Source organism: Pipistrellus hanaki (genome assembly GCF_964339955.1).
Source record: "Pipistrellus hanaki genome assembly, chromosome: 2".
Classification (NCBI taxonomy): domain Eukaryota; kingdom Metazoa; phylum Chordata; class Mammalia; order Chiroptera; family Vespertilionidae; genus Pipistrellus; species Pipistrellus hanaki.
In genome coordinates, this window is record NC_140504.1 from 58,703,648 (window position 1) to 58,728,696 (window position 25,049).

General features: G+C 37.3%; 1 protein-coding gene across 3 annotated transcripts in view; it reads left to right on the top strand.

Moving 5' to 3' along the window:
- LSAMP (limbic system associated membrane protein) overlaps positions 1-25,049 on the top strand; it is a 620,668-nt gene that overhangs the window by 307,757 nt on the left and 287,862 nt on the right. For all 3 annotated transcript variants that reach the window (XM_084873911.1, XM_084873909.1, XM_084873910.1), the window contains exon 2: positions 9,413-9,645. In XM_084873911.1, the coding sequence (XP_084730037.1) occupies positions 9,413-9,645 (233 nt within the window). The remainder of the gene's footprint in view (positions 1-9,412; positions 9,646-25,049) is intronic.

The following is a 25,049-nucleotide window of genomic DNA, read 5'->3' on the forward strand; positions in this document are numbered from 1 at the left end:
TTTCTCTTCAAACTCATCAGCTCTTGAGGCCTTTATGCCCATTCTCTCAGTAACTTCCAAAGCTCCATTTAATCATCTGACTCCAAGTTCTTTTCATGACCTGATTGTTGATCTGTTCAAGAAGTACAGTCTTCAAAGAAATGTTTATATGAGGAAATAAAGTGATTGGGAGAAAATGAAGGGAAAAAAATAACACTACATTAGGTTGTCACAAAGGGTGAAGACCCCTTACACCAATGCCCTTTGGGAGAAAGTGCTGGAGGAAAAGATAACTTTGAATATAAGAAACATAGGAGGTAAGGTGAGGTGGAAAGTGAGTAATGAAAAAGCAAACATGGACATCATAAAAATTACTATGATTATAATTCTTCATGTGAGAAGTGTCCTTGTGATTCATAAGCATTTGTGAGTGATGTATTGGTTCCTTGTCAGCTGAAGGAAGGGACTGCTACATTTCCTTTTCTTAAGATAGATCTGTTTGATATGTGCTCCTTCAATTTTCAGCTACCAGAGTCCCCTATTTCACATTTGTCTCTAAAAAGTACTAAAAATTGAAGACTTTTTTTTTTTTACTTTTAATATTTATCTGCCTGTATTTCTTTTACTTCTGCCTCTTACCGTGAAGGCAAACTAGACTGCAGAGCCCTTTTCTAAAGGTAGCCCTGATAGATAATCTGATTACCTATTACTTACTTAGTTACTATATGTCAACTTTGTTGTTTCATACATGCTATATCTATTAATTGTCATGTATTAGAGGGCATAATTTGATCCACATTGTATCTAAATGCTCCAATGATAACAATTTATATTATGCTGTTTATGATAAGACTAGTAAGTAAGGGGTTGGGTTTTCAAGTGAAATTTATAGAAGGAATCCTGATTTTATAGCCATGCCTCATACAACAGAATGCTTATCCTAAGTGCATTATAATTGGTTTCTTCCTTAGTTCTGGAATAAGATAAAGAGTAAACCCTACATGATGTAGAGCATATTTTCTTTCCTTCTAGGACTTAACATATCTTTTATATTTACTTTGCTATGACTCAGAAGGTAACAACATTTTCTTTAAATAGCTAACGTTATTTTTAATTGCATAGGGTGTGCAATTTTTAAATAGAAATTTGAGGCAGGATTCCAAGATTAATTTTACTTTTTCAAAGGTAAAATTCAAGGCAATTTCCCCCCATTCTAAATTAAAGAGATTTTTCACAGAGAACAGTGACTCATAAAAAAAATAAAAAAATAAAATAAAATAAAAAGCAAGATTTAAAATTGTTTCTCCTCCTTCTCCACTGATTGGAGAGTAAGGAGGAGAGAACCCACAGTTCAAAGGAGAGGGAAGGGTTATAGTTTCTTGCTGCTTCAGAGAGAGTGTAGTTGCCACTCACACATTGAGGAGAATGAATAAGCAAATTCTTGCAACATGAAGGTCCACAAAACATTGAGCATGCCTCATTTAATCAAGGAGGAACCCCAATTCTGACAAGCACATCTCAGCAGATCCCAAAATACAGCATGGAGCAGCTGTTGTCCTCTGCTGGGGCTGCCCTGAAGAGAGATCCTTATGTTGTTCTAAATGGATCTGGTTAAAAGTGGTGAGGCATTTAAGGTCTGGGCTGCCTAAGCACAGGTATGCCAAAGTCCTTTAAAATTGTGACAGAGATGGCATTAGAGGCTCAATTTACATGGCTGCACTAGAGTCACATTGCATCCTTCTGTTTTTGAGGTAATGTTTATGTTTAGGGGACCAGATGCAAGAGAACATAGAGCCCTAAAAGGAAGTTTTCCTGGAGGTGCCTACTAAAAAGAGAGGAATCGGAATAAACAATACATCTTGTGAAATGTTTCCTTGTACATCACCTCCTTTTATTCACAGAACTACCATAAAAGTGGTTCTAAGAGGTTGGGGCAAGTATCATTAGCCTCATTTTACTGGTAAAAAAGCTAAGATACAGAATGGGTAAACGACTTACCTGTGTTTCACTAGGAAATATACTGAATGCCAGAACCAAAATAATCCTCAGGAACTAAACAGTGTGTCTTTTACAATAATATTACATCAACAGTATACAGATTCCTGAATCATTGTGGCCAGTGATAGATTCATGCACATCTGGTTCCTGTGGTTCATTACCTCCATATTTTAACCCTCTCTTGAACTTCCACCACTACTTTATGTATGACTATAAACACATCTGCATGCAGGCTCTTGTACATGGATGTGTACAAAGGAGATAGAGTGAGAGGATAGAATCCTACCACATAGATACTGTCATGATGTTAATTGGACCAAAGTTCAGTCTGAATCTAAAAAAAATACACTATCAGTTTCTGGTTAAAGAGGATTAAGATTAAGAAGTAGTCATTCACAAGAATAAGAGGATGAAGCAAAGAGAGCAGGCAGGGTTCAAAGCCAGAAGTCGAGTGTGGAAAGAAGTAGAAGCAGGAACAAGGCAGATAGAGAGCCAAAGCCTTTTGTTGCAGAAAAGACTTTGCAGGTGGCCTGAGGTCAAGTAGTGAATCCCCACCATTCTTTTATTTTCAAACTGAGTTTAATCATAGAACATGGTAACAAAGCAAAGATGATCTAAAATGACTAATTCAAAATTCCTTAAAATTGGTTTTTAACTAATTTGTTATTTAAAAAATATGTTTGCAAATGTGTTGTTGGAATTCATTTTACTTAAAATAATGTGATAAAGTCAGACTATAGACTTCTGACTCAGGAAAATCTGGGATGTTTCCACGATGCTTTATTTCATCCCCTGCTTAGATCTTTTCCTGATTCCATACTTTAATGCTGGGAATTGCTTCCCAGAACAAGTATATTTCCTTCTAGAGTAATTAATTGATTTACTAGGGTGTTCGTACCTTAGTTATAAAGCAAACAATATAAAAATAAATGACCAAACATTTTTGAAGACTTTCTTCCCATCTACATCTTGAATTATTCCACATCTTATAAAAGAGGGAGAATCACAAATGTGAAAAAATAAACCTATTGCCAGAACATCGCTATGTCATGAACTTAAATATTCAGGAGGTTTGGTGGCAATTTAGTTTTCTGTAAATTAGGAAGTATGTGCCTATGAGAAAAGACCACTGCTCTGTAGATGCTTGTCCCAGGTTTCTGGACACTTAAACAAAGAGATCAAAGTCTAACTCAGGGTTTTTCAACATTGACCCTGTCAGCATTTTAGATGGAATATGTCTTTGTTGTATGTGGGGCAAGAGAAGGGGAAGGTTGTCCTCTACATTGTAGGAAGTTTAGCAGTATCCTTGGTCTCTACCCACTAGATGCTAATAACAACCTCCCCCCTCCACTTGTTACAACCCAATAATGTCTCCATTATTGTCAAATATCATCTGGAAACACAAATTGCCCCCACTTGATAGCTATTCATCAAACTGTTCTTTCTAAATTTAATAAATAAATCTCCCAATCCAGCCAGTTATACTTTCCTCAGTCCTTACAATTAAAAAAATATATATGAGTGTAAAAAACTATTGAGTGCTTAAATAAAATGTAACTTGTTATCAATGTTATTATGTACTCTTGAGAAATAGTAGAAAGTTGAAGTTTGGATGAATTCTAAATTGATATATTCTTGGTAACCAATAATGCTTGTTAAAAAAAAAAATGAAGATGTTTCTTGTAGCAATAAACTAGCTTAATATCTAGTAGATGTGTATCCCTTACATCATGGATATAGTGTCAGTAAATATGCTATTGAGCAATCCATAATTGGTACAAATGGAATTTAGCATTTAATTTCTGCTTTCAATTAGATTCATTGTTTTTGAAACATAATCCCCAGACTTATACAATAAAAGTGAAATTATTAGTGTACCTGTTTGTATAAGGTGCATAAAATACTTGGTGTAAAATGTTCACAGAGATCCAATGCTTGCGATTTTTATGAGTGTATTGATATTTTGTGACAGTTTTATGAATTTAGATATACTGACCAGGGAAGATAGAAGTTTGTTTGCTTGTCTTTCCAGTTATTTTTTAAGCTGGTTTTTATCATATTATTGATTCATAGTTATGATAAGTAACCCACCTGATATTTTTGCTTTCAAGGTTAAAATGGGCCATCCACTAAATGTTTATCTAGTGCTTTATGCTTCTTTTGCTGCTTTTCACATACTATATAGACTAATTCCCAGGAGTGATCGTCTATCATAGTGGAATTACTGAGTACATTTTTTGTCTTTTGCTTTCATTTTAACACCACACTCAATAATTCTCTTTAAATGCCCCTTTGTGTCTGATCATTTTATTTATTTTTTTAAGAAAAATTAAAATAGTTATCCATCTATTCTGTGCCTCTTAGATAATTAACAAATATTTGATAATTGACTTAATAGCAATTAATTTTATTAAATTTAGTTTATTTATTCCACACTTTAGTGAGCACCTACTGTGTACATCAAGCATATCAAACTCAAGGTCTAACACGGGCCAAATGAAGGAGTCATGTGGCCCTCAGGCAGCGAGTTTGACATGCTTGGTATACATGATAGGTTTATGCTGCTAGGCTCTGTTAGAGCTATGTAGGTGGAATGAATTGCAACATCTTGAGCTCCTGGAAGAAACATTCTATTAAGTCCAAACAACACATGGACTTACTGATATATTATTAAAATATATCTCTTCATACTTTTCCTGATTTAGTGAAGGATGATTTTGAAGATAAAGTCATTAGGTACTCAGTTGTTGTTTTTGTTTGTTGTTTTTAAAATATATTCTTATTGATTTCAGAGAGGAAGGGAGAAGGAGATAGAGATAGAAACTTCAATGGAAAGAGAAAATCATTGATCAGCTGCCTCCTGCATGCCTCTTCCTGGTGATCCAGCCCACAACCCAGGAATCAAACCGTGACCTCCTGTCTTATAGGATGATTTTAAACCACTGAGCCATGCAAGCCGGGTTAGGAACCCAGTTTTGAAGTAGATTGTCTTGCACTAGAGCAGCATCAAGTGAAGGATAATACATTATTACCACATCTTGATGGCATAGCATGAGACCTTTCATTTGCTCTACAAGGTATGCCAAATGCACAGTTGAGCCAACTCATCTCCTAGATGCAAGCTCATGATGCTTACCAGCCAGCCAGTGCATGCTGGGAATATGGGCCTGCATTAATCAGGATTTCCTCATTTCTGAAAAGCCAGGCATTTTGTGCCTACCCTATATGACTGATTATTTTCATTTAACAAGCAAATTCTACAAACTGAGACTATTACGTTGACTCTTACCATATTTTTTCTTTCATCCACTTCTTAATGGTTTAAAATAGTCACTACAGTATATCAAGAATCTAAAATTAATTAGTTCTGAAATTGTGTTATTCTTTTGATTACTTTTCAGTATGAAAGTTTAAGTCAATTATAGGAAGACTAGAGGCCCAGTGCACCCTCTGGGGGTGGGAGGGGGGGTGGGAGGAGGAGTGTCCCTCAGCCCATCCTGCACCCTCTTCAATCTTGGACCTTTTGGGGGATGTTCCACTGCTAGTTTAGGCCAGATCCCTGTGGGACATCCCTCTCACAATCTGGAACTGCTGGCTTCTAACCACTTGCCTGCCTGCCAGCTTGATCACCCCCTAACCACTCCCCTGCCAGCCTGATCAATGCCTAACTGCTCCCTTGCTAGTCTGATTGCCACAACTTCCCTTCCCTACAGGTCCAGTCACCCCCAACTGCCCTTTCCTGCTGGCCCAGTAGCCCCCAACTGCGCTCCCATGCCATTCTGGTTGTTCCCAACTGCCCTCCCCTTCAGGCCTGGTCCCCCCTAATTGCCCTCTGCTGCCAGTCTGATTGGCCCTAGCTGCCTCCCCTGCTAGACTGGTCACCCCCAACTGCCCACCTCTGCTGGCCTGATCACTCACAACTACCCTCCCATGTCAACTATCTTGTGGTGGCCATTTTTGATCACATGGGTTAGCCATCTTTAAACACATACGGACAGCTATCTTGTGTGAGGGCATGAGGGTAAATTTGCATATTACCTCTTTATTAAATAGATGACTTTCTAGTTTATAATCAATGCATTTACTTTGGAACTTTTGATTACTAAAAACAACAACAACAAACAAAAACAAAACATTTAAGTATTTGAAGAAGTATTTTTTTTTTTAAGAAATACTACATTGTCCTCTGGTGCTTGGAGTTAGCTATTTATATTGAGTTAGTAAAAAGAGTATTTGAATTCTAATACACCTTTCACTTATTTCAATGTAAAAGATAAATTTAAAAATTAAATATGAATGAAACACAATGTAAAAGTAAGATGTTATGTAGATTGTCATAGCAAAATTCCCACATAATATATTGTTTCAAGAAAATGCATTTTTATGGGTCTGGCAATTTTGCTGAAATTGTCAATTACTCCTTTAGGTAAGATAGATTTGATTTTTCTCATAGAATAATTTGGAATAATGACATGTGTGGTAATTTTAACTTTTCCATAGACAAAAATTGCTAACATATCAAAAGGACCATTAAAGACCTGACTTAGGTACTCTACCTTGTGTTGATAAGAAAATTCACCTAATTGATTTGTGGTTACTATAGAGCTCAGGTTAGGGTCAGGGTTGGGTGGAATATATAGGGGCAAAAGTAAGTTTACAGTTGTTTGTATGGAAAATAATACAATAAGTAATCCTATCTAATAAAGATGGCTGCCCTCATGTGGTCAAAGATGGGTGCCCCCATGTGGATACAAGATGGTTGCCACAAGATGGCCAGCAGGGGAGAGATGTTGTGGGCAATGAGGCCAACAGGGGAGGAAAGTTGAGAGGGATCAAGCCTTGAAGGGAGGTTGGGGTGATCAGGCCTGTAGGGGAGGGCAGTTAGGGGTGACTGGGCTGGCAGAGGAAGGCAGCTGGAGGGGACCCATGCATGCAGGGTTTAGCAGTTGGGGGGGGGATCATGCCTGCACAGGAGGGCAGTTGGGGAAAACCAAGTCTATAGGAGAGGGCAGTTGGGGGTTGAGGGAGACCAAGCTTGCAGGGGAGGGCAGTTAGGAGCAACCAGGCTGGCAGAGGAGCAGTTAGGCATCAGCCAGGCTGGCAGGGGAGTGGTTAGGGGGTGATCAGGCTGGCAGGCAGAAGCAATTAGGGGCAATCAGGAAGCAGGCAGGCATGCAGTTGGGAGCCAGCAGTCCTGGATTGTGAGAGAGATCCCAAATTGGAGAGGTTGCAGGCTGGGCTGAGGGACACTACTCCCCGCACCCTCAGTGCACAAATTTTGTGCACTAGGCCTCTAGTAAGGAATAATGTAAGAATAAACTCTGTGTTTCTGATACTCACAATGGTAAGCCTATTTTTGCCCCACCATGTATGTAACCATATGTCTTGTGTCTACATTGTGATACTATTTATTCATATGATAGGCATTTGCCAACTTTTACTGTTTTACACCAGATTAGTTTTGGGAGATACCTTAATAAATTAGGCAAAATCTCAGTCTTTATTGGACAATGGGCCATTATTGTGCATAATGCATTATATGGTATCTTTTTCCCTCAAAAGGAACATATTAGGACCCATGTGCTAGGTTAAACAGCATTCAAAGTTCATCTCTATGATATCTGCTTGCTGCTGTAGTGAGCTGTGTAGATGATAAAAGTAGGAGAAATGTGATAGAATATTTAAAACACATTTCTAGAAGTACATTTCCATTCTTCTCAGTAGAAAGTAAAAACACAGTAAATCTACATGAACAACTTCATTTATAATCTAGAAGATAGCAAACAGCCTGTTAATTAAAATATGATTCTAAGTTGAGACGTGCCATAGACATCATCAAGAACAGAGAAATGATGCAATAAAAGGAAAGAAGAGAAAAAGTAAAAATCGAGTCTGGAAAGAAGCAGCAAGTATCTATGAAGTTAGTTCTGCACTCCCTCTTGGAGAAGTATTAATTATCAAATGTACCTAATTAATCCCAGTAATATCTGTATGGCAGAGAAACACATGTTGAGAAATGGAGATACTAAATGACACCTTCATTTGCCTGTCTTTGGGGGAAATAAATAGGTTGAGAAGAAAAGAAAGGTCTGCATATCAAGGCACCCAACTAATTAAATAAGATAATCATGCTAAATAAAATACATAATTCAACCAAAATTAAAGGGGTAAGGAAATCTTCTGCACAATAGGAATTTTTAAGACTCAGCCTTTCTCCTTATGAAAGATACAAATCAGCCTCTGTATCCCTACTGTGGATAGCCTGTGGGTAGGACACCAATTTCCTGTTTATGCATAGGCATGGAATCTCTGTGTCTGGGTCTTTTGACCTGAGAGGAAACCTGGATTTGACTTAGTTTGGAAAATATAAGGGAATATGGTGTTTTGCTGTCATATTCCTGGCTCCTTCTGTCCATCCCTCATGCCCCACAGTGCTGAGCAGCTGGCTTTGCAGCTGTAAGAGGGTCTAGGACAATCTTCCTGTGGGGTACATATAAATATTGCCAAAGTGAAACAGAGAACTTTTTATTATTTTTTTTTCATTTCCAGGTTCTTGATAGAATTGGAGAAAACTGTATCATGTAAAGTATTTCCCCCTTCTTCAGCGATCCGTGGTCTTTGCCCTTTCTTTCAAGTTTCAGGGAGAGACTTTTAGGTTTCTAAAATAATAATTTAAATAAGCACTTTTCCTTCATCATTCTTGGAACAGAAACTATAAAACTGGTTTCTTCATCTCCCACAAAAGATTGAATTCATACTAATGGACTCAGAAATGCTGGTAGCAAGCTGTCTTGCCAGCAGACACTCTGCTGCCCTCAGCAGCTAGAACCACACTAAGGCAAGATGATGCTAGCTAACTCTGATGACCTTGACACAGCACCTATCTACCTAATTGGGCTTGCTCACACATGCCTCACTCCTGGGAGTAGGCATTACAAACTCATACAGATCAGATGCAAACTCTGAAATCTAGTCTAATTTCTAGAGTGGTGGGGCATCACTCAAATATACCATCACACAAGAAAATAGCAATGAAAGAATAAGTACAATTCTAAACTGGGTAAATGTGCCACATTATCAATCATCTGATTCTCAAAATTACTTAAACAGATGGAGTTCTGTGTGAATGACCTTTTCCTAGACAAGAAGATAATCCAGTGGGAAATCAATACCCATTTAACTTTGCCTGCATTACTCATACTCAGATTGTTTATTGCTGAATTGAATCTAATATAATGATATCTATCCATTGAATGGTAATTAGGTCTTAAAGGAGAACTGGTGATGATATTTAAGACTCTAAGAAAGAACAAAGCAATGGTTCATCCTGCATTAAATGTTTTTCTTGACTGGTCTTGTTGAGTCTAATCATGTGAATAATGAATGCAGATGCAGGCATGGCTAAGGCTCTAATGTTGTTATTCTGCTCTGTCAGGTGCATTGTAGAAGACAAGAACTCAAAGGTGGCCTGGCTGAACCGTTCTGGCATCATTTTTGCTGGGCATGACAAGTGGTCTCTGGACCCCCGGGTGGAGCTGGAGAAGCGCCATTCTCTGGAGTACAGCCTTCGGATCCAGAAGGTGGATGTCTATGATGAGGGTTCCTACACTTGCTCAGTTCAAACACAGCATGAGCCCAAGACCTCCCAAGTTTACTTGATCGTGCAAGGTAAGAAAATGATAGGATAGGTGAGGTGGTGGTGGTGGGGATTATGTAATCATGATGTACAACATACTTGCATAATACTTTCTAAAAATTAAAAATAAAAACTTCTAAATGTATTTTGGCACTTAAGTAAGTGTTTTTTCTCTGAAAGTATAGACTTATAATGAGAAGACTAAGGAGAATATAGAGAGTTGAGTCTTGCCACTGTGAGCCATTACCCTTGGTAAGAATCTTTTCTCCTTGCCCTGAGTGTGAAAATACACAGCAAAGGCTACAGCCATTGGAATAAGATGAAACAGAAACACAAGAACACACACATGCTTCGAACCATGTGAAGTCCACTTTTCACACTGTTAAGTACTGCACACTTTGCTGAAGGTTTGATTTTTACTTGTCTCCAGCCTAGATAATATCCCTATCTGTTTTTATGATAGTAAATGTTGTTTGGAAAAATAAAGGTTTCCAGAGGCCTTGACATCCTCTCCGCTGGCCAGCTTTCTATGTAGTTTGTGTCTCCATCTAATGGCAAGTTATTTGTGAGCAAATTCAGTGACAAGGATTTGCAAAGTCATTGGGGAAAATCAGTTTCTCAATTGGGGTTTCCAAGGACACATCTGAGTCATGGTTTTATAGGACAAAAACCCTAAATGGCAAACACATGCTCCCAACTATAGCTCTCTAAGGTCCTGTTCCCCATAATTGCAGAATGAGAACAAAGCTGATCAGCTGCAAGATTTTATTGCAAGCGAAGTCAAACTACCAGCAATTTCAATCTATCTAACAAGATCTAAGCACTAACAAATATTAGGGCTGTGTTCATGAATTCTTGATTTACAATTTTATGTAAATTTAATGCAAATTAGGCATGGCCCTCAGGGCTCCTGTCAAGATTCCAATGCAGTCAGTGGTGTGGCAAAGTTTGACTGTAGCTTCTATTAATGTGTATGGAATTGATTACTGCAGCATTTAAATTATTGCTCTTCCAACTACTCTGATTAATAGGTTGAAACTGGAGTAAAATACATCAGAGCTGCCTGGTGCAGGGGTGGTTTAGTCATGTGACCTCCATCTTGGTCCATTTACAATGGCTGACAGCTTCATTTTATTGCTTTTAAAAGGCATGCCTACTGACTTGCAAAGTTCCTTTCACAATCAAAGCATAGAATGCTTTCCATTTAGTTTAATAGAAAATATTTAAGGTACAATAATAAGAGACACCAGGGCTTGGATCTCAGGCACCCCATTTAAAATTTTTAAATATAACTAGAGAATTGTAAATATGTAAATTTACCATTTCCCTCATAAACACAAACTCTCTCTCTGACACATGCACACACACACACACACACACACACACGCATGTACACATGGGATATGTGCACCTCAAAACCGAAGTTCTACCACATTGAATAGCAGAGAAAGGAAAGGTATCTAGCTTATTTAAGGTCCTTTAGAACTGATTTTATCTAACAACTTGCTCTTAATTATATTGTAGGATTGCTATACAATCAATATCCATACCTTTGCAGGTATGAATATCTGTACATTTAATGTCATTGGAAAGCCACTAAAGGCCACCCTAGAAATTTTGTATTGGGTTATACTAAATGAAATTGGACAATCTAATTCTTGGTTTCTAAATAAGGAAACAGAAGTTCATTAAATGTAGGTTACTTGTTCAAGATCACACAGAGGATTCAGGGGGTAGTTTGGAGCCAAACCAACCTAGAATCAAATCTGAAGCACTTTCTACTAAATATATATTTTTAAAATTTATTTCAGAGAGGAAGAGAGAGGGAGAGAGAGATAGAAACATCAATGATGAGAGAAAATCATTGATCAGGTGACTCCTGCATGCCTCCCTCCCCCAGAGATTGAGCCTGCAACCCAGCATGTGCTCTTGACCAAATTTGAATCTGGGACCCTTCAGTCCACAGGCCAATGCTCTATTCACTGAGCAAAACCAGCCAGGGTGAAAGCACTTTCTACTAGAGTGAAAAATTTTATCATACTGAGTGACATAACTCAGTCAGAGTTTGATGAACATGTTTCTACCACTTCAAATATTCTGCTTCTATGTCTGACTGGCCTGTCTTTCCTCGAATCCCACAGCCCCCTCCTTCAGAATATATGTTTTTCTCTAGTTTTTCAAACTTGCTCAACTTCCAAGATTTCTGCAAATTCAACTTAACTGATTATTAAGTAAACTAGAGGCATGGTACACAAAATTCATGGACTAGGTGGGGTCCTTCAGCTAGACCTGAGCCCCCTCGCAGCCTGGGAGCCTTCAAGGGATGTCCAGCTGATAGCTTAAGCCTGCTTCCCACAGTCGAACAAATTTAGGGCTGATACAGAGGCAGGAGAGGATCCCTCCACCGCCGCTGCACTCACCAGCTGTGAGCCTGGCTTCTGGCTGAGCGACACTCCCACCGTGGGAACACACTGACCACCAGGGGGCAGCTCCTGAATTGAGAGTCTGTCCCCTGGTGGTCAGTGCATGCCATAGCGACCAGTTGTTCTGCTGTTTGGCTGACTTGCATATTAACTTTTTATTATATAGGCTACTTTATTCGTTTTCTCTGCCAACCCTTTGAGAATACACTGATGCTATGAAATATCACAAGAATAGCAGTTTAAAAGTAGGCTTTTCATTCACGCTGCCTAGTTTGAATCTCAACTTTCCTTCTTGCTACTTAAATAAATCAAGTTTAAAAAATAGCAACTGTCCTCCTTGCTACTTAAATCAATTTCTCTAAGGCTAAATTTTCTCATATGTTAAATACAGGTAAAGTTAAAATTTTAGATCCTCTGAATTTATTGTAAGGATTAAATTGAATGATCTATGTAATTCCTAACTGAGTGTCTGGAGCGCATATGTTCTCAGCCAATAGATGGTGATGATGGTGATGGAAAAGAAGACAACTATGATGCTGTTGCTGCTGCTGCTACAGTATCTCTTTCAAGGCTCACTTTGGCCTGGGGGTGCTTCCCATTGTCTAACAGCTGTTACCCTTGTCTGAAACCCTTATGGTAGGCTCTCTCAGCTTTTATATTTGTCCTTTTTCTTAGCATCCAGCCTTTAGCTTTGCTTATTTAGGATTGTAAAGACTTCTTAGACCATCATAGCTTCTAAGTTCTTAGCTACATTTATTAAAGATGTTTGAGGAGAAAATGTTATCTTTTCCCCCATGGGTATTTTTAAATTGAATTTATTGGGGTAACATTGGTTAATAAAATTATATAGGTTTCAGGTGTATAATTTTATCATACATTGTCTGTATATTGTAGTGTGTGTTCACTATTTCAAGTCAAGTCTCCGTCCATCACTATTTATCCCCCATTTATACCATCCTACCTCTCCTCAACTCCCTTCCCCCCTTGGTAATCACCATATTGGTGTCTTTTAGATTGGCGGGAACTCTCCAAGAATTTCTGATTAAGTACTTTGGAGGTGATGCTTGAGAATATTTCTAATAAGATCCCAGATGATGACATGCTTTGGGTACAGAGATCACACTTTGAGATCCAGTGCTTTAAAAGAATTGTGTATCTTCAAAACATTTGGAAAATAATCCAGCATAATTTCATTTGCTTTCAGACAGTGTTACAACCGCAAATACTTTTAAAATGAATCTTTCTGGGCATAGGACAGAAAACAGGTAGATTGATAACTACTTTAATTTTCCTACTAACATCTTAGGCCTTCCAAGTCTGCTTACTTACCTAGCCTAGTCCTGTGGAAAGAAAATATTCTCCTCTCTTTCTAAATTGTTCACTTTCAAGTATCAAAGCTGTCAAAAAAAAAAAAAAATTAATGGTTGAGACATAAGAACTGCTCTAGACTTCAAAATCTTCATAAATTTTTAAGTATTATTTGCACTCCCTCAGATTTCTCTGCATTCTATTTCCCCTGGTGAATCCTTTTTTCCTTTTATATGTATTTTCACCATGTTAGTGACTATTCAACATCTCCAATATTTTATCTCTTATTTCAGAGATTAATTTTCACAAATAAATTAACTTATCAGTTCATGACGGTCATAACATGTAAAAATATGCTATATTGAAATAAATACTTGCAAGGTCTGCTAAACTCAATCTTTAGCTACATGACATCTCCACACACCTTCTTCATATGAAAATATACATATCAATAATGACTTTGGGATCACTTATGATCACTGGCATTAAATGTTACATCAGTGGAAGCCAAGCATTGAACCCACAACTTTGGTATGTCAGGACAATGATCTGATCAACTGAGCTACTCATCCTGGGCCTGATGTTGCTTTAAAAATATCACTCTTCACTAAAAGGAACAAGCCTAACTTAGAGAAACAGGTGATTTTAGGATTGGGCAAGGAAGAAACAATATGAGTTTGAAGCATCTGTTGTATCAGAAAGTAAGAAAGTCAGCATAGAAAAATAAGGCATTCCAAAAGTATATAGAAGCCAGCTTGAAAGGGACTTCTACTGGCCAATTCTAGGACAACTAGTGTATAAAAATATGTAAAAGCAATGTAATACAACACTTGGATAATTTAAGCAATTATAATTAAAAATGAGAATGTAACTCTTTCTTATAGTAGAATGCCAGCTATTCAAAGTAGAAGTAATGATGGAATTTGAAAAATATCATCTAGCAACCAGTGCAGAAATAATGAATTAAGGCAAGAAATATAAATGGATGTTTCTTTTTACATAATCTTAAAATATCTCTCTACAAACTATTTATTAAGTACCAAGGGAAAAAAAATCTAAAATGTGCAAAAGTGAAGAAATCTAGCTGACACACTTAAAGTTATCACTGCAAGTAATGGGACATATTGGCCTCATGTGCCAAATGATAGGATGCAATGAGCAGAATACAGCATCACTTCTGTAATATTTCTATCAGAACCTGAGTTTAATCATAAGAAGACATTGGATACATCAAAATTGTGGGACATTCTATAGGAAGACTGGCCTGTTAATCTTCATAATAAAAGTCAAGGTCTTGAAAGTCAGGAGAAACTGAGGAACTTCAAGATTGAAGGAGACTTGGTAACTGGGTAAAATATGTAATCATACATTGGGCCATTTTCTATAAAATAAATTATTGGGACAATTGACAAAATTTGAATGGAGTTTAGGGAAAGAGTATATGAGAGTTCTTGTATTGTTCTTGCATTTTTTTCTGTGAATCTGAAATTATTTCAGAAAAAAATAAAACATGTATTATAACACATAAGGTAGATAATAGGGTTAAGTACTAGTATGAATCAAATCCAAAATTATCTTACCTAATAAAAGAGAAACATGCAAATTAACTATCACTCAGCTATGCCCACAGCCAATCAGAGTGAGTATGCAAATTAAACCAACAAAGATGGATGTACATTTGCATACGTACACGCAGAGTGGTGTGTAGCCTGCTATGAGAGGAAGAACAGCAGTGGAGGGAGCTACTGGTGTGGTGCTCCATACAGAAGCTATGACTTGCTGGCTCCTGGGTGGCCAGGGAGAGCGGAATTTCTGGCTCCTTGGTGGCCAGGGGAGAGGGGATGTGCCTGCTCCCGGGAGGCCGAGGAGAGGGGGCTTACTGGCTGGGAGTGAAGCCAGGGACCTATTGCACGAATATCATGCAACGGGCCTCTATTATTAAATGAAGTATGATCAAAAAAGATTGTTTCAAGCATAATCCATTTAAAATAAGTATATGGATAAAATATATTACATCAAAGAGTTAAAGGGAAAAATCATAAATCCCTATAACCAACAAAAATATATACAATTAAATCAACCTCTATTTTTATTTATTACTCATTAATTTAGTGAACTAAATTTAGAGGATATCTTTCTTAACATGAAAAAAAAAAAACAAAAAAAAAACACCTAGATAATTTCAGCAGAAATACAGCAAAATAGGAATAAGGCAAGGTTACTGACAATATATTTTTTTTTTATTTAGCATTATTCTGGAAGTTTTAATCAATTAATAAAAAGAGGGAAAATCAATACAGAAAATATAAATAAAAATTTTCAAACTGCCTATTGCCAATTTACAGAATGAACTATAGAAACAGAAATAGCAAACATATGATAAACTATTAAAACCTTACTAATAATCAAGGAAAGGCAAAATAAAACAGCACTAAATTACTATTTTTAAACTAATAATACTAGGAACGGATTAACACAATGTGGCTAGCCCAAATTGACAAGTTGGTAGGAAAACTAACACTTTCATATCTCCCTGTGGAGAGTGTAAATTAATGAAAACTTTACTAGGGTCATATGGGGATGTCTGTCAAAGTTTTAAAAAAGATTTGACCCAGTATTCCACTTCCATGAATGTGTAGAAAGAAAATCCTTTGAAATGCAAATACAGCTTTTTATAAAAAGTGGTCATCACAGAATTATGTATAAAGAAAACTATGAAAAACACCCTAAATATTTAGAATAAGGAATGAGGAATTAAACTAATTTCATAAAAAGAAATACCATTATGATGGACATTATTGTTCACCCAGCATTCAAACCTCTTCTCTATGTTGAGGAACTTCTCTCCTTTTAGGATTGTTAGATCTAGACATTACCAACCAGTGTCAAAGCTGACATAAAATTCAGACACCCTCCAAGTTAGGGATTGGACATGAGATGGAGGCCTTGAAACTTGCACCTGCTGCAAACTCAGGCTTATTAACAGACATTTGAAACGAGAAACTTAGGACTAACAAGAATTTGTTCACATACTGGTGGCACCATTAACAGTGAGTTTATAGGAGAAGGCTTATATCACTGATGTTTCACCTGTCAAAGTTTGTTCACATGTCAACGACATTAAAACTTTGTTACACAGTTTGTTTTAAATCACTTTACCAATTCTCTGTATTTTATACATTTACTTTGTGCAGTCAAATTTATTTATTTTTCTTTAAGCTTTTTAAACTAATTTTTATGTTAAAAAGCCTTCCTCACTTTGTTGAGATTCATATTTATTGACAGTTCTTCTAGCCTTTTATTTTCTACTTTTAAATCTCTTAGAGGGCCAGTATTAATTTTAATGAGTGGCTGTTCAGAAAAAATCTAATTTTATTTTTTTAATTAATTATTTATAACCATCTGTTGACTAATTATACTTTTTCACAAAATAAAATAAAGCCAAAATGATATAGTTGTGGGAAAGGAGGAAATAAATTTAATATTTCCAGCTAAAATAATTATTACTTTTAAAAAACTCTTATATATTAACTAGAAAACTGGTCACCAAATTCCTGCATGGGTAAGGTCTCTAGGCCTGGTTTGTGATCAGAACCAATCAGGGCCTTCTGGCTGCTGGTCAGTGCCTCCCTTCATTCCATGCTACCCCCTGGTGGTCAGCACATGTCATAGCAAGCAATCTAACTCCTGGTCAACTTCCCAGAGGACACTTTGCATATTAGCCTTTTATGTGTATAGATAGATGAGAGAAATATGAGCACTAATAAAGTTTGATAAATTGTCTGGTTATCTGAAGAAATATATAAAACCAATAGTTTATAATAAACACATAAAATATACTATAAAATGGCCATTTCACAAAACTTCAAAAATATAATGCAATTAAGAATAATCTAAATAAGCAATGTGGAGAACCTGAGTGAATAAGTTGATAACATTTTACTTGGGGAATAAAATAAAAGGTTGTTATTGTCTTGTCAATTTGGTGGTCTTTGTTGTTTTAATAGAATGGAAATATTTAATCCTTGAATGGCAACACAAATTATGTAAAAAAAAATTTTCCCAAAGTGCACAGAATTGTTGGTATGTCTCTAAAACTTATTAATGCTTGGATCCAGGGCCATGTTGGTGGTGGTGAAAGCTGTGCCATCTTCTGTTGGGATTCACCAGCACTCATGCCCCTCATATGATGTTTGACATGATTCTGGTTTTATATGGTTCCCAGAGATGTGAGTGGCAGTAAGTTCCCTTCTACACAAGTTGCTTCTAACTAAAAACTCTGAGTTATACAACTCAGCAACTATTAACTACCATGCTTTATAAAACATTATATTACATGATAAAAATATTCACACTATATGGTTAAGTGAAGTGGCAACTTACGAAACAGTCTAATCTATAACCTCAATTTTGTAAACTATTACAAATAGGCACTCAAATCATATGCACTCATGGTAAAAAAAAAAAAAAAAAAGATAGAATGAAGTAGATCAAAATAGTTTTCACAGTGGTTTTATAAATATCTTTTTGGAAATAAAAAAAGTCATTTTGCAGGTTAAAGTGTGTGTGTGTGTGTGTGTGTGTGTGTGTGTGTGTAATGACTGGAAAAAAAACTTTTAAAAAGTTAAAATAATAAACTCATGGTTATTGAGAGGACAGAACCAGAAATATTTTTAGAGAGCAAATATGGTTCCTTCTACCTCCATTTTATTTATTTTTCCTCTTTGACCCTTGGTCATTTCCTCACCCATTTGTTTTTCTATGTATTTTTTATCATGGTGGAAGCAAATTTATAAAATAATCTATTATTAAAATGATAAGTCTTTAATTTCATAACCTTTGCAAATATATAGTTTTTCCAAAAAGAAATATTATAGATTAATGCTACATATACACACACACTACAAAGTTGAGGGAGGCGGAACAAAGACATTTTTTTTGTAAGCAGGACCTTGTCAACTCAAATCAATTAAAACTGTAGAATAAACAATTTCCTGCATAATATTTCTAAGTCCCGTACTGATTTCAAAACAAAGACAAAACAACAACAAAAACAACCCTTCTGTTATTTCTTAGATGCTGCTATAAGTGCACACTGTATTTATTTGTCTGTCTACTCAAGCAGGAGCCCTCTGTCTGACATTTTAATGGCCTCCTTACTGGCACCCTAAATTCAAGTCCATCTGATCTTATCTTGTATGACCTTCCTAGTCACTAGCCATGAACAACGTTGATAATTATTTCCCCCTCTTATCTAAAGGTTTATGGGAAATGGGATATCATAACATGTCATTGAGTACTCTACAAAGTCTTGCTAGCCTCAGCTGAGTCCTCATGCTTTCTGGAAATCTCTCCATTCACCATTGGCTGATTTTCAACCCAATTGCCTAAACTAGCTTTCCCTGGTCTTTTCTTTATTCTGTGTTTACAACCTTCCATTGTCCCTCCTTCTCTAAAAAGCCAGTCTTTTCATGCCAATCTCTTTGATTTCTTTTTCTTCTTCTATTTAGTCACACTACTAGTAATTTCCTTTTTTCTTACAACCCCTTTCTTTCTTATTTCCTGAAATTATGCTGCATCTTGTTCTTTCTGTTCTTTCATATTTCCTGAAATTATGCCCCATCGTAGTGTTCTTTCTGCCTCTCAGACTATCTCAACTTGAAATCCTTTGGTTGTATGATCTTCTGTATGTTTTGCAAGAGCTGCCCTAGCTTCTTCCTTTTCATGTTTTGTCTAATGATGGTATCATCTGTAATGTAACATCTATATAGTTTGATTCCAAGCCTACATTGCCAGTTTTGCCTTTTATTATTTTAGTGAGGGCGGAGGTAGGGAGAAATTCTAGTCCAGAAATACCTTGCAAGCATTTCTTTCTATTCACCCGGCACTTTATGTTTAATGTGCTTAAGTCAAAATTATTCATTTCCTCTAAAGTATCTCTTCCTCTCCCTTCTGATATCTTCATTTCTGAAAATGGTGTAGTTGATCTTTCTGAAAACAGGATTATTTCTAAGGTCTCCATCCCCATCTATCTCTGCCATTCAATCAGTCACACATTTTTGTGAATAATACTTTCTTACATTCTCTAACTTAGGCCCTTGCTATCTCTTTCTCATATTTCCCCTTGCTCCCACATTTCTATAGTCTAAACTGTCCTAAATATCACTTGCAGATATTTGTGAAATATAGCTCTAATATTAACATTTTCTGTCTCAAAAACTGTAAAGTTCTGTTTTTTCTCCAGCATATTGCTTCTAATTAACTTTTCCATATGTGAGTACCCTATATCCTGGCTAATCAAATTATTCTACCAAAATTGCGAAGGTAGAGCTAGCCAGGCATTGAGTGTGAGAAATATTTTAGGCAAAATTAGGGGGAAGGGGTGGCCAATAAGCTGAGACATGGTAAGCCAGGAATGATGGGAAGCAAGATGCTGCAAAGGAACCCAGAGCCTTCTAGGTATGTTAGGATTTTACTTTGCCTTGCTTTGGGGAAATGTACTTGAGTATTTCATGTGTGACTGGAATCAGTTGAAGGTTTTAAGCATGGGAGAAACAAGTCCCCATTGAGGTTTTTTTTTTTTAAAAAAAAAATCACCCCGCACACTCTTTGTAGAGTGGTTTCTTCTCTCTGATGGCTTATTTGATCTTAGCATCCATAAACAAGCTCCCTGTCCTCTCACCCACAGCATTTTGTCTCTTTCTGAACACATATCACCTTCCACTTTATAACCTGTCCATCTGAATACACATCTTCTCTTCTCCATCCATAAAAGCTCCCAGTATGCACAGACTGTGCCTTGTTTCTCTGACACTACACACAACTTCAGAAAATAGAAAGCTCAGAAAACACTTGATAATGGATTAATACCCTTAACTTTCTAATAGTAACATATAGGTTTACAGTGGAAGGTGAAATCATATAAAGAATGTTGACTGTTGATGAACATCTTAGTCTTTTTCATTGTAGATCCTTATCACCCCACCTTGGCATAGAAGGAGCAAATCTTTGTAATTATCTGTTCCCTCTTTCCTTGAAACAGCAATAAATATCATCATCAATTTCTTTATTAGGATGTTATGAACATCATCCAAAAAATAATTATTGAGTACTTTAAATTTTCCAAAGAAACACGTCAGTTTTCTCATATGGTATTTGCTACAATGAGAAACCATTAAAGCTGAAAATAAACTTATTATTTTCTACCAAATATCCAGTCAGAAAAACTGTACAGCTGTTACAACAAAAATAAGAACATTTTAGATGGTTCTAAGGCTGAGAAAGAGGAATAGATGTGACTTTCCTGAATGCTGATTGGTTGCTGAGCAGATAATGATTTATGGTACATTTTAAGTTATTCTTTGAGATGAAATAGTTTATGGAGGGGGAAATGGGATTGTTCTTTAATATCCTGAAGCATCTGAAAACCTATGCAACTTTCATTGATCTACTTTCTGCTGGATAAAACTGCTATTTAAAACCAATGACATATTTACTTCTCTCAGAATGCCTCTATAATTGTAAACCATTCTTTGTTGTTTGTTGAGAAGTAAATTTCTTATTCACATTCCCATTAAACTGGAATTTCCATAGACTTTGGGGGTATCATAGGTTTGTTAATATTTACTCTATCTTTCATCTTTCTCCTCATCTGACTTCCATTTTATAATCACTTGGGATAACTTGAGGGACTGGAATTTTCTGGGCCCATAAACTTCAATAGTCTTCAGAAAAAGAAAGAGTTAGTGAACCAACTATCAAACTGCATATTGCCCATCACGCATATCCCAGTAGAATACTCCCTAATAGTGTATTGTAGAAATTAAAATATCAGCTGATGTTTTTATTTTGTTTTGTTTGATGCGGAATGAAAAGGGCTGCAAATTTTTTTAAAATGGCAAGGTACAGAAAAGTATATGTCCAAAGGATAATAAACTCCTTATATCCAACTAACTCAGGTCAAAAATTATACAAGGCTATTTCATAACCCTAAAGAAAAGAGTTTTTAACTGAGTTAAAAGATGGAGAAAACCTGTTCAAGAATGCAGTCTGGCCAAATGGCCTATGATTGATGGGGCAGCAACAACCACAGGGTATTTGCTGATTCACCAATGCCAAGCCCTTAGAGTGATTTTGCTGCCTGTGACAGCTGGCATTCTCTATTGGAAGGCTGTATCTGTATACATCTGTGATTTGCATATTTATATATCTCGGCTGCTGTCTGAAGTCTGCATTCCACAACAGTGTGTATAAGCTGTACAGTCTTAATGCTTGAGTGCCAGTGGGCATGGGCTGGTAGAATTGGTCTGGGTAAAATTATAATTTTAGGATAATGGTTTGTAGGTTAGCTGGTAATAGCACATTTTTGTTCATCTTCCTCTTCATCAGCTTAACTAATTTTTGGAAGTATCTCTCTGCATGGGCTACCATTTGAAGCAGACACATTATGTGCTCTCTAGGAGGCTACAAACTCAGATATTAAGGCATCATATATAGATAGTAAGGAAGGTATGAAAGGAATATATTTAGCCAAATTGAAGCCCAAAAAGGGAATTATGAGATTTAAACATTGGAGGGGGTTACTGATGTTTTTCCCTAAGTTGGAGAGAACTTAAGCAGGTTAGAAGTGTTCAACAGGGCAGATACATGAACTCTAAGGTGGGTCTGGTGCGATTGGTTGGGGGCCTGGTCATTGTCCCATGATTGCCCCACAGAGGGAGGCCCAGGCCACCAACTGGTGGGCTGCAGAAGATGGGTGGGGCCTCCCTCTGCAAAAAAAAAAAAACCTGGATCCCGGGTGCCAGAGGGAAGTTGGTGCTGGCAGCTGGGGGAAAGAATGCTTACTATTGCAACAAATTTCGTGCATCGGGCATCTAGTGTTATATAAAACCCTTTAAGGTTGTTGCTGGGAATTTTAGTCTTTGCTCCACGTGAGATTGAAATTTCTTAAGGTCATAGAAACAATGTTAAGAAAAATATATGGTTTGCTTTACAATTTAAAAAATAAGAAAGTTTCTTAAGATCAAAAGGTGTTAATTTGGTAAAAATAATGTGCAGGATCTTCAGTGGTGAGAAAAAATAATGACAAGTAGGATGCTTTGAAGGCAGTTTCTGTAAAACAGTACTAGTGTCAGGAAGGGGGCATTTAGAATTCAATTCTAATGGAAGGAGATGGAACAATTTAAAAAAAAATTTTTTTTAATGAATGACGACTGTAAAGCCCAGCTGGTGTGCTCAGTGGTTTAGCATCAACCTGTGAACCAGGACGTCATGGTTTGATTCCCAGTCAGGTTGCTGGCTCAATTCCCAGTGTGGGGTGTGCAGTAGGTAGCTTATTAATGATTTACTTTCACTGTTGATATTTATATCTCTCCCTCTCCCTTCCTCTCTGAAATCAATAAATTAAAAAAAAAACAAACCTGTAAATATCTGGCAGAAATATTCAAATTTTATCAGAAAAACAATTAAGAGTTTAAAAGTGAGCCTGTGTTTCCTTCTATCATATTTCCACCAGAACATCATGGAATGTTGTGGTAATGTGATAAGTCCCACTTTGAAGAACCCACTCTATGTACCAGACACTCAAAGTCTCTATAATCTTCTCCCAAAGCCTCTAGAGTAAATATTTTCATTTCTTTTATAAACAAGATAATGAAAACAGAAAAAATTAAGTAACTCACCCAATTTCACACAACTAGTAGTGTACTAGTGTCATAATTCAAACTCTGTCAGTCTTGTTCCAAAAGTCATTTTTGTTTGAGTGTTTGCTTATGTTTCCAATACACTGCTTCCTTGAGCACAGAGAAGACATATAAAGAAAAAAAAATAGCAATCCATTCTCTTGGGAGTATTTAATTTGAGTTGGCAAGGAGATAGCCATCTGGAGATGTTGCTTAGATAAAGTACTTGCTCAGATGGGTTTTTTTGCATACCTGGGAAATGTATTATATTAGATACTACAGTCTCATGGAAGGAATGGAGTGGATGAATAATTTGGTTATGACTAAAAAATAAAATAGTTCAGGCTAACAGTGATGAAAGCGAAGATGAGCCACATGGCTAGTCTGTATTTATTTCCAGTATTACCAACAAGTACAGTACAGATCATTGGAACTGAATTTTGATGGACTAGATAGCAACAGCAAGGAACTATTTTCACAAATTTTGACCAAATATAGGGAAAAAAAACTGAATATGTAATTCTGAAAAAAAATTGAAAATGTAATAATGTCTTTGATATGTTCCTATCTTGTAAAATAGATAGCATAAGTGATATATAAGTCTCCTTGTTTGAATCATCATTAATTATCTTCTTACTTGACTTGGCATGGACATAATTTGAACCCACTTTCAGCATGATAGGCATATAGTCCGAGTGAACAGCTATTTGCAGAATGCTTTGCAGGATTACTCAGAAACTCCAAAGTGAATACTATCCACCTGTCTACAGGTTCATTTCTTTCTATTGGAAACTAGTAGTCCTGCACACAAATCCATGTGCCAGTAGCTCTTTGGGGCCTGGCTGCTCCTCGCCCACTGCCCAGAGGTTCTCCATGGCCCAGATGCTTATCTACCCCCAGCCAGGCCAAAGGCCTTCCACAGCCAGGGTGGAACTCTTGCCTCATCACTACAGTGATGAAGCAAGCATTATGCCAGGCAGTTCATGCTGGCTGCTCTTAGGGGCCGCCCCCACAGGATTGGGGAACTCAAGTGGGGCTGAGAGGACTGGACACTGCCATCTTTGAGATGGCAGTGACAGTTAATTTGCATATTAACCTTTTATTATATGAAATGTTATTTTAAAAATAACTAGAGGCCTGATGCATGCATGGGTGTGGCCTCTAGGCCTGGCCAGTAATTGAAGTGAGAGCATCTGGCATGGAAGGGCAGGTCCCAGCTGACCTCTGGGTCCTGGGCAGCACCTGGGCCCCCGAGCTCCCACACACCCCCTTTGCCTGAGTCACAGCACCTGAGTCCCCACATAGAGATGTGGTGAGCATGGCAGGATGCAGCCAGCTGGGCAACAGAGTGGGCCTCTGGGCCACCCAGCAGTGCTTCATGGAAGCTGGGTGGGCAGTGTGGTCTCTCCTGGCCGGCTGTGCAGTCTGGCTCCTGTGCAAACCCATGGGGAGCCTGGTCAATCCCTGCAGTTGTGATCCAACTCACCCAGAAGCCCACTGGGGCCTGCAGCACCTCCACTGCCACCCACTGCCAGCTCATCATTGCTGATGCCTACCATGTTCTTCACTGCCCCCTGGTGGACAGCACACATCATAGTGAGCAGTTGAAATCCTGGTTGAACTCCTAAGCAAGGGGGCAATTTGCATATTAAGGTTATATTATAAGGGCTTATTACTACTACTATATTGAAACTGACATTTAAAATATTTGACTAAGGACCTGCCAAAATTCCAGGCTTAGTCATAAAGATTTAGTATATAGTGGCTTAAGAGCAAATGTTTTAAGGTAACAATATCTAATCTAATAAAAGGGTAATATGCAAATTAACCATCACTCCATCACAAAGATGGTGGCACCCATAGCCACAAGATGGTAGTGCCCAGTCCTCTCAGTCCTGCCAGAGTCCCGCAGTCCTGCAGTGTGAACGGCATGGCAGAATGCTTGCTTCATCGCTGTGGCAAGGAGGCAAGTGTTCCACACACAGCTGCGGATGGGCCTCTGACCAGGCTGGTGCACTTAAACCC